Here is a 19,685-nt window from a genome sequence, read left to right on the forward strand (position 1 = left end):
TCCCTGGGTCAGAAAGATCCCTTGGAGAAGGAGATGGCCACCCACTCCAGTATTCTTGCCTGGAGAATCCCATGGACAGAAGAGTCTGGTGGGCTGCAGTGTATAGGGTTGCAAAGAGTCAGACACAATTGAAGCAACTAAACCACATGTGCAAGTGAGAATGAGAATATGGTGCTATGATGAACAAACTCTGCTCCTCAACAGGCACTCCTGGCTTTAAGCCTGGACCAAATCCCTTGACTCTTTATGCCACAAAAAGAGCCCAGGACTCAGTACAGAGTCAGCCTTGTGAGTAGCAAAGCAAGAATTCAATGAGCAGATCTGACTGTAAAGGCAACCTGAATCCCATTCTTCATTCCACAAGCATTTACTGAGCAATGTCTAAGTTCTAGGTGCTGGGGTTACTCCCTGACTTCATTGAACTCCCACCACACTTCCTGCAGTTCATCAGCAGAGACTATTTCACATGGCATGCCCCTTCTATCAACATTTATTCAAGTAAAAGCCTAGGAGTCATATTAGCTCATCAGCTACAAAAATATAACAGTTTTAATATGTTCTTAGTTTCTCTACCTAGGTTTAAATGTCTAAAGCACAAGAGTCATACCTTGGACTCCCTATAACACCCGACTGCTCTGCACGTAAGAAGTTAATTAATCAATTAAAAAAAGATCTGAGAGTAATTAAGGGAGTGCTGGATGCTTGAGAGGAAGGAGAAATGAGAAAGGGGAAGGGGCTGATGGAATCAGAAGGGAAGAAAGAAAAGAGGTCTTCACTCACTTCATTATTTTGTGTCACACAGCAGCAGACATGCATTCTAGGTGAAACTACAGGAGACAGTTCTCTCCTCTTCCATCCTGCAGTTCCTCTTACCTCTACCTGATATTTTCCTATGTTGTTTCAGCCATGGACAATCCTGCGGATCTGACTGCCACCAACATCACCCCAACCGAAGCCCTGCTGCAGTGGAAGGCACCCATGAGTGAAGTAGAGAACTATGTCATTGTTCTCACACACTTTGCAGGTGGGTGTCTGCGGGTCAATGCATTAGGCAGGTGAGAATGGTGGGGATTGGGGCTGAAGACCATATGAAAAATTTTTTTAAATCTTTTTAATCTGAAAGAAAATTAGAAATTTCCCTGCTTTAATTTCATCATAAAGCCCTCAGGATAGCCCCCAAACTCTGTGAACTGTATCAACTATGGGAATTGAGAAAGTTAAATCTAAAAAGTACAAAAAGGGCATGTAACCAATACAGAAACAGAAGTAGCACTTGAAAGGCAAAACTCAGAACTTGCCCCAGAATGCTATGGGCAAGAAAGTTGACTTTTCTAGATATTTTACAGAGTGAGGAAAACACTAAAGGATCATCCATGACAACGGGTGACAAAGGATTCAAAACTACTAAATTCTTCTGTTGCTTTGATCTTCTCTACCCATATCCAACCCCAAAGGTTGAGCCAACATGAGATCTTGAGTTTTAATGTCTTCTTTTCCATACTTGGAGAAGGAAATGGCAACCCACTCCAGTACTCTTGCCTAGAGAATCCCATGGATGGAGGAGCCTGGTAGGCTACAGTCCATGGAGTTGCAAAGAGTCGGACAGAACTGAGCGACTTCACTTTCACTTTGCCATACTTACCCACCTTAATGCAATTTGAAGTTGATTAGAGAAGCCCAAAGCAGAATGCTAATGAGTAGTTCAAGTGTCCAGGCCTAGGAAGTTATTTCTCTGCCTAAATTATACATGTGCTCACAGAATATTGTGGGTTATAGGCAGGAATCCAGAGAACAAAGATACCAGAAGACAGAAGGCAGGCAGATGTCTTGATTTTCAAAAATGACAGATTAAGTCAATTCTGTAAGCTGCAAAGTAAACTGATTGTCAAAGCTTGGGAAAGCAGAAACCAAAACAGACTATTAAGTAAGTTGGAAAGGAATCAATGATTACTACATACCAGCACAGGGTCACAAAGTATGAGTTTTGCCCAAACCCCTTTGAGCCCCCCTTTTTTTCACTGGCAAATCTGCTAGCACATCAGTATCTCGGCAAGGCATTAGAAAGGCCCACCTCCCATTGAGATGGAAAACTACATGGTGGATCTTATTTGGAGTTCCATAGCTGATTGAATGACTGACTCTCCCCAGAGAATGAACATCATTACTATGGATACATCCTAACCCTGCTGTGTGCGTGCACAAGCCATGTCAACCCTACCACCCCTTCCTACACATTATGACCCTGCATTTCTAAATTCTCACCTGCCTTCTCAAGCCAACGGACATTTGCACATGTTCTTTCCTCTACCAGGAAGCTCTTTCCCCACTTATCTACCTACTAAGGTCATCCTTCAAGCCTCAGTTCCAACACGACCTGCTAGATCAAAGCTCTCATTATTCCCTTAAGGCAGTCAGATGCACCTGCTCACAGATATGAAGCACAGAGTTCCATCATAGCAATTTCCATTCACTTAACAACTACTTTTGCTTTCCTCCAAAGTGCCATGCACTCTCTGAGACTACAATGATTCAAAGCAAAACATGAGTTCTTATCTTCGAAGAATTCGCTTCTAGTGAGGGTGCAGACAAGTAAAGAGTTACAACCCAGGGTGGGCAGTGTCATGATGTGGGCAAGTGCAAAACACCAGTCTGCCACACCTTATGGGCCACTATGATTTGGAGTGAGGGTGTGGAGGGGAAGAAAGAGGGCAGATCTTAGATCTGAGAAAAAGAAAAAGAGATTAGGAGAAAGACGTGAATTCCAAGAAAAAGAGCAGCCTGTGGTGCATTTAGAGAGAAAGCTTGGAGAGTCACAGGAACTGCCTTAGTTGATGTGGCTGAAGCATTGACTGTTGGCATCATGTTGCAAAGGAGGATATTAAAAAGATAGAGCCATTATATGAGTTCTTTCAAAGGGCTAGTTTAGATTTTAACTTGTTTGCATACTTTTCTGTATCATTAGACCACAAAAAATTGAAACTTCAGCCCTGCCATTATTTGGAGAAGTGCCCAGTAAACTCTATTAAATGCTGAATGACTCAGAAGTACTCTCAAGACACAATAAGAGGCTTGGCCTTGATCTAATGAACAGTTTTATCAACAGCTTGAATGAATATAGAAAAGATATGAATACCAAATTTATGTTTCAAACAAAACTGTGATCGTTAGAATCCAAATTCAGATATATTTTAGTAAACTGAAATGGTAGCCCCACACTCAGTCAACAAGGAAAAATGAAGTCAAAATGAATGCAAATCCCTTCCCATGGGTGCAAAAAATCAACTATACAAGGTAAGGTTGGGAGGAGGTTATAAACATGATCTTTGATGATTTTTAATCTCAGCCTATGATAACAAAATCCTAGGACCAGGATTAATATACATACTCGGCACAAATAAAAGCAGAGTCTTGACCTGTTTCTTTCGTTGTCAGCTCATCTCAGTTATTGTTCTTGATTTTCTTCTGAGTTTTGCATTTCAGCAGGGACACTGATAAACTGTTCCTTGTTTACAGAAAGGTGGCCAGAAATGTGACAGTTTTAGAATCATCTCATAAGATCCCCTGGAGAAGGAAATGGCACCCCACTCCAATATTCTTGCCTGGAAAATCCCATGGACAGAGGAGCCTGATGGGCTACAGTCCATGGGGTCGCAAAGAGTCCGACATGACTAAGAGACTTCACTTTCTTTCACTTTCATACATGTAATGGGGGTTGGGCTGAATGCTCTTAGTCTAGAGGAGAGAAAACCTGATTAGGAAGAGTGAAGGGCAGGAAGAGGTCAGGAAACAAAAGATTTGATTTATTCTAACTCCAGAGACCCAAGTAGATGTTATATGAAAGACTAATCGGCCTCCAAATAATTTCTCAATTATGATGCAAAACAAGATGAGAGGGGAGCTTTGTATGGAATATAATGCTAAGTTAAATAACCTCTAAAGGATTTTTTCCAAAATACTCTAATAATGCATTTTTTTAAAGGAATATCTTCGGATTGGATAAGTCTTTCCTAAATTGAATAGTCTTATTCAATCCTTATCCATGTCCATCTGATTTTAGTTGCTGGAGAGACCATCCTGGTTGATGGAGACAGTGAGGAATTCCAGCTTGTTGACCTGCTTCCTAGGACCCACTACACTGTCACCATGTATGCCACCAGTGGGCCTCTCACCAGTGGTACCGTCAGTACCAACTTCTCTACCCGTGAGTACTCGAATGGTCAGCTCCATGTCAATATCCCGGGAGGCCTTTTTAGATCCTGAAAGTTATCAGTTTCCAAGGGCTGGACTAGATTAGAGTCTATAGGTTTTGGACAATGCAGTTATGAGGCATTCTTATTTTAGTTAAGTGCAGCCCAAACGCCAGTGAAAGTGGGCTGCAACTCTTTTCCTGAGTCTGGCTGACAGCAATACATCCAGGTCAAGAGAGGCCACTATTGGGAATGCATCTGGCCCATAAAATTCTGATGGAACTAAAGGGCTTAATATTGGGAGAGAATTGCCAGGTGCAGTCATGGCCAGGAGAACAGTAGACAAAAGTATACATGTGGGAATGATGTAAATTCAAGAGTGAACTCACAGACATGCAGGGTTAACAAGGTCATGATTTCAGACTGGAAGATGTCACACCCAGGCCCAGAGGACCAGGTGAGGGAAGGGGGAATAGCTTCAGGAATGATCATGACACTGAATGATTATCTTCTGCCCAGGAGTGTCCTTTATGCTCCTGTCCAAGCTAGAACTGGGGTCACCATGTGAGCAGCCCAGAGATCACATAGGTGGACAAATTGGTCCACATGCCTGGCATCAAAGAGGGAGGAGCTGGAGGGGTGCCCACTCCTGGCATTTTCTCTTCTTTGTAGTCCTGGATGCTCCTGAAAATCTGACAGCCAGCGAAGTCACCAGACAAAGTGCCCTGATCTCCTGGCAGCCTCCCAGAGCAGAGATTGAGAACTATGTCTTGACCTACAAATCCACTGATGGAAGCCGCAAGGTGAGATTTTTCTGGAAGCAACCCACAGGGAGTAAGCTAAGTTTGCCATTACAGATACATAGCAGGCTGTTGAGGAAAGAGCACTCATCTGCAAGCCAGACATTTGGGTGTTAGTCTTGCCTCCACTCTTACTCTCCGTGCAAGTTGAGGCAAAACACTCAACCTCTCTGAGCCCGTTTCTGCTCTAGGTAATAGGGGCATCTACCCTGCAACTTCACTCAGTTGTGCTTGATGCTGCTGATACCAGCCTCCAAGCCAATTAATAAGTACATGGTATTGGAATGAATTTTCACTAACAGGGCCATGCACACATGAGCTGGATACCAAATTCGACAGTCTCATGTGCCTCTTGATAAACATGATAAAGGCTCCATCTATACAGCCCACAGTAAAGAGATCACAAATTTCTGTTTTAGATGGTCAGTTGAAACAGGCCACCTATAGCACTGGTTGTCAAATGTTTGTTAACGGTGAAATCCTTTCTTTTAAAAAAGTGAAATCATATTCAGAAACCAAATATACAGAATAGATTTCAGTAGAGCTAGTCTGCAGGTGTGAAAGAGGGAGGCCTATGTTCCTCGTTCCTCACTCAGGCCTCCAGGAGACCCTGTGTGATCTGAAAAGCATGGGGTTCAATAACCCAGGGCTAAGCTTGTCCAGTGTGCATCCATGGGAGGGGAGCTGGCCTCAGTCCCACGTAGGAGGTGTTCTTTCTGCTTATTGGAACGTCTTCTCCTGACATGATATGGGACGAGAGAATAAAAATGGTCACTGTAATACTGACCGTGGGGTCTGAACTTCCCTTCCCCACTCCCCTCCATGGTGACCCCTCTGCTCACCACCATCCACCTCCCTCCCCCGGTCCATCCTGCAGGAGCTGATTGTGGATGCAGAGGACACATGGATCCGACTGGAGGGCCTGTCCGAGAGCACAGACTACACGGTGCTCCTGCAGGCGGCGCAGGACACTGCGCGGAGCAGCATCACCTCCACCGCCTTCACCACAGGTGAGAGAGGGACCTCCACCCTGACGTCTCCTCCTCCCCTGAATGGCATTTGGCTCCTTAGCAGCCTCTGCTGAGACTTGGCCAGGGAGGAGCCCATCAGAGAAACTCAATTGCCTCTTCCTGCAAAGGAAAATAATTCTTTTCCCCTACTTCTGCCTTCCCCCACTTCCACGGCCGTGCCAGGAACCTCTCACTACCCAGGCAACCCTAGGAACCAGCTGCACAAATTCCTGGTCCTCCTGCACCAACTAAGTGCACCAAGTAAGACAGCAGGCTCCTGTGCAGATTTTCTGCAAGGGTTTTTCCAGCACAGTTTGTCCTTCCCGCCTTCCTGCCTCTGCTGCCTGTCCTCAGATTCACCCGGTAAAAGTTGCACAAATAAAGCCCCAGTATGAAGTCTACAGTTCTCCATCCACAAAGCACTTCTGCATTTCTGTGGTCTCAACCCATCCTTTTACAACAACTGGTGAGAAGGGTCTTGTTATCCCCATTCACCTCAGATGATGAAACTTAGGTGCATGGAAATCAATTGACTTACATGGTAGTAAGTGCTGGGTCACAACTTGAACCAAGATCTTCCATTTCTAAATCCAGCCTTCCTTCTGCCTTCCTTCATCTAAGTGATGGGTTGGCCATAAAGTTTCTTCAGGTTTTTCTATCTCATTGTACAGAAAAACCCAAATGAACTTTTTGGCTAACCCAGTATCAGTAGAAGATATTGGAAATACCCTTACAGGGTGAAAAGTGAAGTGAAATTGTTAGTCACTCAATCATGTCTGACTCTTTGCAACCCCATGGACTGCCGCCTACACACTCCTCTGTCCATGGGATTCTCCAGGCAGGAATACGGGAGTGGGTTGCCATTCCCTTCTCCAGGGGGTCTTCCTGATCCAGGAATCGAACCTGAGTCTCCTGCATCGTAGGCAGAATCATTACTATCTGAGTCACCAGGGAAACCCACCTTAAGGGATAAGGTTGGTCTAATGTGCACAACAGGAAATAAACTAACGCCTGGTGTTTGAGGGCTGTTTGACAGACACTGTTATAACAGTATTGTATATTCTAACTTAATCCTCATGACAGCCTTTGAGGTATGTTCTAGTATCCTTATTTACAGATATGGAAACTGGGCCAAAGAGAGATGAGGCAACTCACCCAAGATCCCATAGCTCTCAGGTAGGACAGCTGGGATTGACCCCATGTGCGCTAGCTCTGCGGTTTGTGTTGTTAACAACCCTTCCTGCCGCTTCCGTGGTGCCTCTCTGCAGTCTGTAACGTGGGGCTGCCCGGTCAGACTGGATTCTCTCCCCGCCCCATATTTAGAGGAGGGTGGCTGTGCACCATGTGGGATAAGTGTACTGTTAGTCACTCAGTTGTGTCCAACTCTTTGTGACCCCATGGACTGTAGCCCACCAGGCTCCTCTGTCCACGGGATTCTCCAGGCAAGAATACCAGAGTGGGTTGCCGTTTCCTTCGCCAGGGTATCTTGCCAACCCAGGGATCAAAACCACAACTCTTTCAGCTTCTGCATTGGCAGGCTGATTCTTTGCCTTCTGAGCCAGCAGGGGCAAGTGAAGGCATGTTCATTATCTGTAGACACAGTTCTGTTGTCATCTCAGAGCACCAGGGTGACTGGATTCCTGTCCACCCCAAGAGCCCATCCTCTCATCACTGGAGAGAGGTGACAGAAAGTCACCCATCTACCCAGGTGCCTCCCCCGCTAGACTTGTTCTAAAAGACAAAACAGGACACTGGCTCAAATACACCCAAATGTCACTAGTGATTCCGTAGGGTGGTGGAATTATGAATGTGGCCCCCTTTTCCTTCCTTTTTACACTTTTCAATATCTTGCAAAGTGTTGACAATGAGCATAATAATCTGAAAAACAATTTTTAATTAAAACATAAAAATTAACCTTGGCCTTGAATCCAAGGTCTTTGACAAGCAGAATTTGGAGGACACTTGATCTCTTTTATGGGGCTGAAGTCAAGTAAGCTCAAGTTGCATTACTTTCTAGGAGTGTCTTACCTCAGAACCAAGGTGTCACCATCTTGCTCAAGCCCTTCCCTGCACATTCACAGATTAATTAAAGGGTCCTCCAGGGTTTCCCTTCTCAAGCCACCACCCCAAGACCCAGGGATTGGAGCTTTTCACTGAATTAAAATTTTCCTTCCCCTAAAAAGGACACAGATGACAGAAACATAAACAAAACCCCTGATCTGCATATTTATTAGGTCTAAACTACTCATTTCATTCCCAAAATGCATGGGTTTCACTGCTTGCTCAGTGTAGTATGAGCTTTCAATTCCCATCCTGGTAACACCACAGCTCATGGTTGTGAGCAGGATGACAATATGCCTGGGGCTTCTGCAGTATCTTGCAGCTGTGCCTTGCTCCATATCCGCCTGGACTGAAATAGCATGCCAGGTTCTGTGCCATCCGCTGGCCTCTGTTAGATGAAGTCACCCCCAAAGGGGTGAATCCCAAATCCAGCTGGGGGCCCAGTTAAATCCAGTAAACAGATGGTTGACAACTTGTGGAAATCTGGGACGGAGCCCAGGGTAGTGGCTTTGTTCCATGGACAGCACAGGGGGACCATCAAGATGTATTTAGTTATTTGTTCTTTCTATGAGACTTCAGTTGACACTGAGTCCTGCAGCATGACCAGTAACTCCCCTGAAAAGGAGAGCACTGAAGAGCCCACTTGCCTGTAACATCAGTGTAATTTCTACCCAAGTTGTTCCATGCAGTTTGGGGAACCAGAGAAGGACTTACCACTATAACTACAGTGGTACATGGCAAAGAGGGGTCTATGTCTAGAAGTTTTCACAGTTTCCCTGGAAAGCTCAAATTTAAATCTCAATCACGGGTGCATCCCAAACCCACTGAAATGACCAGTGGCATAGTGACAATCCAGGGACAGAGGCAATACACAAGACATCACCCTGCACAAAGCTGGGTACATAGCAGACATAATAAATGGTGGTTAAGAGGAACAGTTAAATCCTCGGTTCAGAGCCCGGGAAGAGGGGTTTCTGGTGAAAAAGCTGTAGGAGAAGAGGATTTTCAGTATCCCTTACAGGGACAGCCCATGCAAAGAGGGACTGAATACAGAGTATGATGCACGTGTCTCTCTGATTGCAGGCTCTTTCTGCCACCTCACATGCAGATTTCCTCGAATGAATTACACAGAGCTTACAGAGTCATTTGCATGTCAATACTTTTTTTTTTAAGATTCAAAGCAACTGACACAGTAAATTTCATTGTTTACATAATGACAGGCTCTGGACAAAATGAAGACACGATGGATACAGTAATCATAAAGTTTTGATAATATTTTTAATTAATTCTTATTGGAGTGCAATTGATTTACTATGTGTTAGTTTCCACGGTACAGCAAAGCAAATCAGTTATACATATACATATACCCACTCTTAGATTCTTTTCCCATAGAGGTCATTGCAGAATATTGAGTAGAGTTCCCTGTGCTGTACAGTAGGTTCTCATTAGTTATCAAATGGCAACCCACTCCAGTATTCTAACCCACTCCAGCATTCTAACCCACGCCAGTATTCTAACCCACTCCAGTATTCTAACCCACGCCAGTATTCTAACCTACTCCAGTATTCTAACCCACGCCAGTATTCTAACCCACGCCAGTATTCTAACCCACTCCAGTATTCTAACCCACTCCAGTATTCTAACCCACGCCAGTATTCTAACCCACTCCAGTATTCTAACCCACGCCAGTATTCTAACCCACGCCAGTATTCTAACCCACGCCAGTATTCTAACCCACGCCAGCATTCTTGCCTGGGAAATCCCATGGACAGAGGAGCCTGGTGGGCTACAGTCCATAGGATTGCAGAGTCAGACCCATCTGAGTGACTAACACACATAGTATGTATATGTCAATCCCAATCTCCAAATTCATCCCTCCCCTTCTCGCCCCCTTGTTAACCATAAGTTCGTTTTCTATATCTGTGACTCTATTTCTGTTTTGTAAATATGTTCATTGTTACCATTTTTTTGGATTCCACATATAAGCGATATCATATGATATTTGTCTTTGTCTGACGTACTTCACTCAACATGACAATCTCTAGACCATCCATGTCACTGCAAATGGCATTATTTGTTCCTTTTTATGGCTTAATAATATTCCATTAGAGGTAGATAAATGTCTCCCACACCTTCTTTCTCCATTCCTCCATTGATGGACATTTAGGTTGCTTCCATGCCTGGCTATTGTAAATAGTGCTTCAATGGACATTGGGGTACATGAAATGGGACCTAATTAAACTTAAAGGCTTTTGCACAGAAAAAGAAACCATGAATAAATGAAAAGACAACCCACAGAATGGGAGAAAATATTTTCAAATGAAGCGACCAACAGGGATTAATCTCCAAAATATACAAACAGCTCATGCAGCTTATTATATTTAAAAAAAATTCCAATCCAGAAATGGGCAGAAGATCTAAATAGACATTTCTCCAAAGAAGACATACAGATAGCCAAAAGGCACATAAAAAGATGCTCAACATCACTACTTATCAGAGAAATGCAAATCAAATAAAAACTACAATGAGGTACCACCTCACATGGTCAGAATGGCAATCATCAAAAAGTACAAACAATAAATGCTGAAGAGGGTGTGGGGGAAAGGAAAACTTCCCTCCTGGAGAAAACTATAATTTGAAAATATACATGTCAGTATTAATGAGTCCTCACTGCCTGTGCCATGCCCTCCCCCCTCTCCTAAGTCCCTCACCGAAAAAATAAATTTTCTTAGAGAACAGAATACAAGTGTACCACCTTCCTGGGTGTAGAGGTGGAGATATTATCAAGAAAAGAAGGACTAGGGTTTACTTGACAGGTGACATGAGCTAGACTCTTTGAGGAAGAGTCTAGGGGGAAAAAGAGGCCTCCAAAGATCCCCTGCAGCATGGGAACAGAAGGGAATCCCTGCAGAAGGGAACAACTAACCACTCCAGTATTCTGGCCTGGAGAATTCCATGGACTGTATAGTCCATGGGGTCACAAAGAGTCAGACATGGCAGAGAGACTTTCACTTTCACTGGGCACCTGGGCATCCAGGTGTTTCTCATCCCAGAAGTCCCCTGTCTGCCCTGGATATCTCCTGACATCCCCTGAGAGTGGGCTTCCTCTGGGAAAAGTGGTTGGAGCAGCAGTGCCTCGGGCCTGATTCTGCAGTTCTCTGAGTTCCCTACCCTCTGCCGACCCTCAGCACATTCTAACCCATCCTTCCCCTGCCCCTCCATCAGGACCAGAGCAAACTCCCCTCACACCCTTGAAGCCACATACAGCACCCTGCAAGCTCCATCTGCAGCATCCTTTAAAAAGAGAGAGAGAAAGAGAGAGGAGAGAAAGAAACAAAAACAAAAAGCAGAGTTATCTTCACTTACTCGAAAGATTGAAGGGCTGCCCTCCTAAACCCCATGAATCACTCCTGCTGAGCAAGAGATCTGAGGAACACCAGGGATGATGGATTTATAGGCTAATTTCATTCTAGTAACTGACACCCTTTCTGACTTCACTAACAGTACCTGAGCTTCCACTTAGCAGTATCCTATTCTTAGACTGATCTCAGCTGATTGTTCTAAGTGTTTTTTATGTCATGTCTTAGGGAACAAAAGAGTCTAAGGCTGGACCCCAAAGTGGCCTCCATCCACTGACAAACCCTTATCTTATCCTGGGTGGGCCAGGCAAAGAGAATTCATTACATGCAGATGCCAATTTAACGGTTTAGGAAAAAGTTGAGATGTTAAAAAAATAATATAAGAGAGGAAAAAAGAAAAGAACTGGCTCCCAAAAAACCTCAAAAAATTTCTTTGATCAAGATGTCTCTTCTCATTGTGTTCCTGCCATATAATATAAGCCCATTTCATTGTTTCCATCATGTTAATAGCTTCCTGTCCTCTTGTCTCTGGTGTTTGCACAAGACTCTGGGGGGAATTAAATACAAGTAGTATGGAAGAGAAAAAAAAATATGGATACATTATTTATAATTTACTGTCGCCTGAAATTTCATCCAAGGTCTACTTGTCTTTTAGAGACATGAATATAAATGAGGAAACAAATATTCCCCACAGAGCAACAGGAACTTGGTGAAATGATCTTCCGAGAAGCAGATTTCATTGTCTATTTTAATACTATAAGAGGCAAACAAGGCGCTCACTAAAGCTTGTCCTCGGAGACAGTGAACACTATAAAATAGGTTGTCTTGACCTTGAGGTTAAGCGAAGACAATCATTTTCGGAGGCACCCAGAGATGGGTAATGAGAAGTTTTCTTTATTGCCTTTGCTCTGTCCCTGCTCTCCCAGCAGCCAGACTGAGCTGCTCTCTGGGGCTTTTCAAGAAAACTCCTAGAGGGTGATCTAACATGAGCTTCATTTTCTGAGGTTGTGAAAATTAATGACGGTGGACAAACCCTGGGTTCTGGGACAACAGACGGTAGGTCATGCAAGTGAACATCATTATCAGTGGGGAAGGAGAGCATGATGACCACTATTCATTGCAATCTATTCCTATCGAGGGTGGTCGGGCTCTAAACATCCCATTTAAACAAACCATTCCCATGCATGCCCACCATGGGTAGATGGATGGGTATCAGACGAGAGGTCTGAATTAATCATACCACTCAGTTTATCACATATGACCAGCATCAGTCTCCAACAAAGTCCCTCTCTATTCATTTATTTCTGTTTATCTCCCATCTTTTCTTCCACCTTCCATATGCAGCCATTTTGATGTGCTAAATTTGTAAACTTTTGTTGTGTTTTTTTAAATGTATTTTTGAAAAGCTGCCTTAAGTATATTTTAAATGTATGTAAATGTTATTAGATTGCATAACTCTCTCCCTATTCTATTTTTTGCTCAGCACCAATTTTAAGATCCATCTAGGTTGTTATAATGGCTTCCCTGGTGGCTCAGACATCTGGTAAAGAATCTGCAATACAGGAGACCCTGGTTCAATCCCTGGGTCGGGAAGATCCCCTGGAGAAGGAAATGGCAACCCACTCCAGTAGTCTTGCCTGGAGAATTCCATGGACAGAGGAGCCTGCCGGGCTATAGTCCATGGGGTCACAGAGAGTTGGGCATGACTAACCCTGGTCTTGCACACACTGTTATAGATGTATAGAATCTTTTGCTCACAACCATTGTAAAATTTTGCATGGTGTGCACACATCATATTTTACCTCTTCATTCTCCTGAAGATGAACATCACATTGTCTCCAGTCTCCCTCCACCATAAATGGTACTATAGTAAATACCTCATCAGTTCAGTTCAGTCACTCAGTCATGTCCCACTCTTTGCGACCCCATGAACCGCAGAACGCCAGGCCTCCCTGTCCATCACCAACTCCCAGAGTTTACCCAAACTAATGTCCATTAAGTCGATGATGCCATCCAACCATCTCATCCTCTGTCATCCCCTTCTCCTCCTGCCCTCCATCTTTCCCAGAATCAGGGTCTTTTCAAATGAGTCAGCTCTTTGCATCAGGTGGCCAAAATATTACAGTTTCAGCTTCAACATCAGTCCTTCCAATGAACACCCAGGACTGATCTCCTTTAGGATGGACTGGTTGGCTCTCCTTGCAGTCCAAGGGATTCTCAAGAGTCTTCTCCAACACCACAGTTCAAAAGCATCAATTCTTTGGCACTCAGCTTTCTTTATAGTCCAACTCTCACATCCATACATGACCACTGGAAAAACCATAGCCTTGACTAGATGGACCTTTGTTGGCAAAGTAATGTCTCTGCTTTTTAGTATACTGTCTAGGTTGGTCATAACTTTCCTTCCAAGGAGTAAGCATCTTTTAGTTTCATGGCTGCAATCACCATCTGCAGTGATTTTGGAGCCCCAAAACATAAAGTCAGCCACTGTTTCCACTGTTTCCCCATCTATTTGCCATGAAGTGATGGGATCAGATGCCATGATCTTAGTTTTCTGAATGCTGAGCTTTGAGCCAACTTTTTCACTCTCCTCTTTCCATTTCATCAAGAGGCTCTTTAGTTCTTCACTTTCTGCCATAAGGGTGGTGTCATCTGCATATCTGAGGTTATTGATATTTATCCTGACAATCTTGATTCCAGCTTGTGCTTCTTCCAGACAAGCGTTTCTCATGATGTACTCAGTATATAAGTTAAATAAGCAGGGTGACAATATGCAATCTTGACGTACTCCTTTTCTTATTGGAAACAGTCGTTGTTCCATGTCCAGTTCTAACTGTTGCTTCCTGACCTGCATATAGGTTTCTCAAGAGGCAGGTCAAGTAGTCTGGTATTCCCATCTCTTTCATAATTTTCCACAGCTTATTGTGATACACACAGTCAAAGGCTTTGGCATAGTCAATAAAGCAGAAATAGATGTTTTACATGTCCACATATAAATCACTGAGGCAATACCTTTGGGATATATGTATCCAGGAGAGAACTGTTGGGTCTTAGGGTATGTGTTTATATGGTTTAACTAAGTACTGCTCTCCTGAATGGTTGTACTGGTCTACACTGCTTCCAACAGTGCACAAAGGATCCTATTTCCTAATGATACACATCATGCCTAATGACTTGACATGATCCAGCTTTGTAATTCTTGACAGTCTAACGGGCATGATTGATATCTCACTGTTCTGGTTGAATTTCATTAAATAATGTTTGTCTTTTTAAACATCTCTTCAAATGCTTGTTAGACTTTTGAGTTTCCCTGTTCTGTAAATTACCTGTTCATATAGTTTGTCCATCTTTCCATCAGGGTTCCTGTGCTAGTTAAGTATTAGCTATAATTATCTGAACTTTGGAAGTCTTTCTTTAAAAAATCTCACCCTGCCTGTAGGACACAAATATATTTTTCTACTTGTTCTTCTGTTAACTTTCTGGATGTATTGTTATATCTAGTCTTAATTTTATTTACAGTATAAGGTAGGTATGGGTTTCCCAGGTGGCTCAGTGGTAAAGAATCTGCCTGCCAATGCAGAAGATTCAGGTTTAATCCCTGTGTTGGGAAGATTTCCTGGAGAAGGACATGGCAACCCACTCCAGTATTCTAGCCTGGAAAATCCTACGGACAGAGGAGCCTGGGGAGCTACAGTCCATGCGGTTGCAAAAAAGTCGGACACAACTGAGCAACTAAACAATAACAATAAATTAGGTAGGGACACAGTGAGCCAATTTCCCCAGCATCTTTTACTGAATAATCCATCTTTTACTGAATAATCCATCTTTTACTGAATAACCAATTGATTCGTGGTGCTATATTGTATATTAAGTCCCATATATACATGGATTTGTCTCTGAATTCTGAACTCCCTATTCTATTCCAAGCTCTATTGATCTGTTCTTTTGCAAACACTACATTTAATGTTTTTGACATCATATTTTACATCTTTCTGCTTTGTGTATCCCTTAACTACTTATTGTGGATATAGGTGATTTTACTGCTGTTGTCTTTTAAACTCCCTACTAGCTTTATAATCAGTTGATCTATTATCCTTACTGCACATTTGCCTTTACCAATGAGAGTTTTTCTTTTGTAATTTTCATGTTTCTAATAATAGTCTTTCCTTTTCTGCTTGAAGAAATCTCTTTAACATTTCCTGTAATGCCAGTTTAGTGGTGCTGAACTCTTTTAGATTTTGTGTGTGTGTGTGTGTCTGTAAAATTCTTTATCGCTCCTTCAAATTGGAAAGGTAGCCTTGCTTGGTAGAGTATGGTTGTAGGTTCTTTCCTTTTATCACTTTGACTATACCATGCTATTCCCTCTGGCCTGCAAAGCTTCTGCTGAAAAGTCAGTGAAAAGTCTTATGGGAGTCCCCTTGTATGAAACTGGTTGCTTTTTTCTTGCTGCTTTTAAGATTCTTTTTAAATTAATTAATGTATTTAATTCTGGCTGTGCTGGGTCTTTGTTGCTGTGTGCAGGCGTTCTCCAGTTGCAGAGAGCAGGGGCTACTTTATGCTACACTGTGAGGGGCTTCTCATATACACTGTGAGGGGCTTCTCATAGCACTAGCTTCTCTTGTTATGGAGCTTGGGTTCTAGGCACTCAGACTTCAGCATGGGCTTAGTTGCCCCTCAGTCCAGTTCAGTCACTCAGTCGTGTCCGAATCTTTGTGACCCCACGGACTGCAGCACGCCAGGCTTCCCTGTCCATCACCAACTCCCGGAGCTTGCTCAAACTCAGGTCCATCGAGTAAGTGATGCCATCCAACCATCTCATCCTCTGCCATCCCCTTCTCCTCCTGCCTTTAATCTTTCCCAGCATCAGGGTCTTTTCAAATGAGTCAGTTCTTTGCATCAGGTGGCCAAAGTACTGGAGCTTCAGCTTCAGCATCAGTCCTTCTAATGAATATTCAGGACTGATATCCTTTAGGATGAACTGACTTGATCTCCTTGCTGTACAAGGGACTCTCAAGAGTCTTCTCCACCTATTATACAGAGTGAAGTAAGTCAGAAAGGAAAATATCAATACAGTATATTAATGCATATATACGGAATTTAGAAAGATGGTAACAATGACCCTATATGTGAGACAGCAAAAGAGACACAGATGTAAAGAACAGACTTTTGGACTCTGTGGGAGAAGGCAAGGGTGGGATGATTTGAGAGAATAGCATTGAAACATCTATATTATCATATATGAAACAGATCGCCAGTCCAGGTTTGATGCATGAGACAGGGTGCTCAGGGCTGGTGCACTGGGATGACTCTGAGGGATGGGATGGGGAGGGAGGTGGAAGGGAGGGTCAGGATGGGGAACACATGTGCACCCATGGCTGGTTCATGTGAATGTATGGCAAAAACCACCACAATATTGTAAAGCAATTAGCCTCCAATTAAAATAAATTTTAAAAAAGAAAAAAAATAAGTCTCCTCCAGCACCATGGTTCAAAAGCATCCATTCTTTGGCACTCAGCTTCCTTTATCTTCCTGGACCAGGGATTGAACCCATGTCCTCTGCAATGGCAGGTGGATTCTTAACCACTGGACCACCAGGGAAGTCCTTCAAGACTCTTTACCTTTCATTTTTGCCATTTTAATCATAAAGCATCTTTACACAGACCTCTGGATGCATCTTGTTTGGGACTCTGCTTCCTGGACTTGAATGCCTGTTTCCCTTCCCAGGTTATGGAAGTTTTCAGCTATTATTTCTTCAAACGAGTTCTTTGCCCTCTTTTCTCTCTCTTCTCCTTCTGGGACCCCAATAATAAGAATGCTAGTACACTTGATGTTGTTCAAGAAGTCTCTTAAACTTCCTCAAGTTATAAGTCTTTTATTTCCTTTTTTCTGTTCAGTTTGGGTAATTTCCAGTCTGTCTTCCAGTTCCCTGATCTATTCCTCTGCATCATCTAATCCACTGTTGACTTCTCTTAGTGTAGTTTTTTTTTTTTAAGTTAAGTTATTGTTTTCTTTAGCTCTGTTTGGTTCTTCTTTGTATTTTCTAACTCTTTGTTAAACTCCTCTCTGTGTTCATTCATTCTTCTCCTGAGTTCATCAAGCATCCTTATGACTGTTACCTTGAACTCTATTGGATAGATTGCTTATCTCTATTTTGTTTAGTTCTTTTGAAGTTTTGTCTTATTCCTTCATTGGAACATATTCCTATGTCTTCTCATTCTGTCTCATTCTCTGTTTTTATTTCTGTGTATTAAGTAGGTCAGTTATGTTTCCTGATCTCAGATTAGTAGCCTTACATAGGAACATCCTATGGAGCCCAGCAGCACACTTGCCTCTGGTCGCAGAGTTATATACTCTAGGAGCGTTCCCTGTGTGGGCTCTGTGGGTCCTTCTATTTTAGGGGCATTGACTCTTGTGGGTATGCTGCCAGGTGGTGCTGGCCCCTGGCCTGGTTGGCTGCCAGGCTCTGAGCCAAGTGGCAACTGTTGGCCCATGGTGGGCAGTGCTGGATTCTGGCAAGGCTAGCTGTGTGGTCCAGGGGGTCCAAGGCTGATGCTGGATGAATGGGTAAACCCTTTGTGCTAATAGGATAGAGGAAGGATTTCAAAATAGCACTTGCCAGCACCAGTGTCCTTGTGGTAGGACAGGCTCCCCAAAATCACTGTTACCAGCATCTATGTCCCCAGGATCATCCCAGTTGCCTTCTGCCTCTTTGAGGGGCTCTCCAAGATAAGCAAGTGGGTCTGACCCAGACTTCTTTCAAATTATCTTCTCTGCACTGGAACTCACTTGCCACTATTTCCCACATCCCAGACTCTGGCCTCAACAAGGGTGGTCAGGAAAGACCTCTCTTTGAGCTGAGCCATTTGAGCCAGGACTTGAATGATGAGAATGAATCACACCGAAGAGCATTCCGAGCCTAGAGAACAATAATCACTACACCACAAGGGAGGAATAAGTTTGGCAGATTAAAAGAAAGCCAGTGGAAAGGGGGAGGAGTACAAGGCAGAGGAAGAGCATGCAGGAATTTATAGGATGTGTTAAGGATTTTAGGTTTTATTCTAATTGCAAGAAGCCATTACAACCCGAGCCACTGATTGGAGAAGCTATTGGAGGGTCTCAGCAAATGAGAGAAAGGATGACATAGTACCACTTTTACATTATAAAAATATTACCCTGGTTAAAATATAGAGAATAGATGCAAGTGGGGCCACGATGGCAGGAAGAGACTAGGTAGGAGGCATTACAATGACCCCACCCTTTCCTTGCCATATTAAATCAAGAGCCACAGAGAAGGGCCAGGCTGGAAGCTGCTAGTCTATGATCAATTAATCTGCCATAAAATTTGATCTCCTCATATTAGTAAATCTAAGGACTAGTAAATTATGTCAGAACATTTCTTTACTGTTAGGGTGCCTTTAGCTGATCTTCAAAGGGAAGGTTTAGAAGCCTGTTGTGTTAGCCCTTGGTAGTTAGAAGGCAAGTGGTCTTCAGAGCTTAAAGACCTTCCTCAGAAACTCTGCTTAAGATAAAACCATCCAAGCTGTTGACTGCACAGTTGATTTTATGTTCCCATTGGCTCCTTGAAGGCTATTGTTACCTCTCTACCTTGATTCCTACTGCCACCTCCTGAATGAGGTCTTACCTCCACTCTCACCCCATCTAATTCATTCTCCACACTACAGGGAAAATGCTATTTTAAAAACTTGTGCTTAAAGTCCATTAATGGGCTCTTCATCTTATTTCCTTCCAGGGAAGGTCCAACTCCTTCAATGTCATGATCCAGTCCCTCTTCTTTCTCCAAGGCTTTCCTTCACCCACTCAGTCCAGCTCTTTCTCTTGTTTCCTGACAGAAACCTACAGTTCCCCAGATAGGCCACGTTTTGCACAGACCTAGAATATCTCTCTTCCATCAATTTGTGACTAATTTCTACCTTGATTCCTAAAATAAGAAGTGCTTTCTGATTAGCACTTGCTAACCCCTGCCCCATACTCCACCACTCACCCTACCCTCACCAGCCACAGAATTCACTACATGTGCATTCACTTCCATGTTTTGATAGCTCCTTGTTCAGTTCAGTTCAGTCATTCTGTAATGTTCAACTCTTTGTGACCCCCATGGACTGCAGAATGCCAGGCGTCCCTGTCCATCACCAACTCCCAGAGCCTACTCAAACTCATGTCCATTGAGTCAGTGATGCCATCCAACCATCTCACCCTCTGTTGTCCCCTTCTCCTCCCGCCCTCAATCTTTCCCAGCATCAGAGTCTT

At 43.4% G+C, this 19,685-nt stretch overlaps 1 protein-coding gene across 1 annotated transcript in view; it reads left to right on the forward strand.

The window, feature by feature from the left end:
- TNR (tenascin R) overlaps positions 1-19,685 on the forward strand; it is a 473,470-nt gene that overhangs the window by 426,913 nt on the left and 26,872 nt on the right. The window contains exons 15-18 of the mRNA XM_070474046.1: positions 905-1,024; positions 4,058-4,201; positions 4,860-4,990; positions 5,865-5,997. Coding sequence (XP_070330147.1) covers positions 905-1,024; positions 4,058-4,201; positions 4,860-4,990; positions 5,865-5,997 — 528 coding nt within the window. The remainder of the gene's footprint in view (positions 1-904; positions 1,025-4,057; positions 4,202-4,859; positions 4,991-5,864; positions 5,998-19,685) is intronic.

Source organism: Odocoileus virginianus, chromosome 11, assembly GCF_023699985.2.
Source record: "Odocoileus virginianus isolate 20LAN1187 ecotype Illinois chromosome 11, Ovbor_1.2, whole genome shotgun sequence".
Lineage (NCBI taxonomy): Eukaryota > Metazoa > Chordata > Mammalia > Artiodactyla > Cervidae > Odocoileus > Odocoileus virginianus.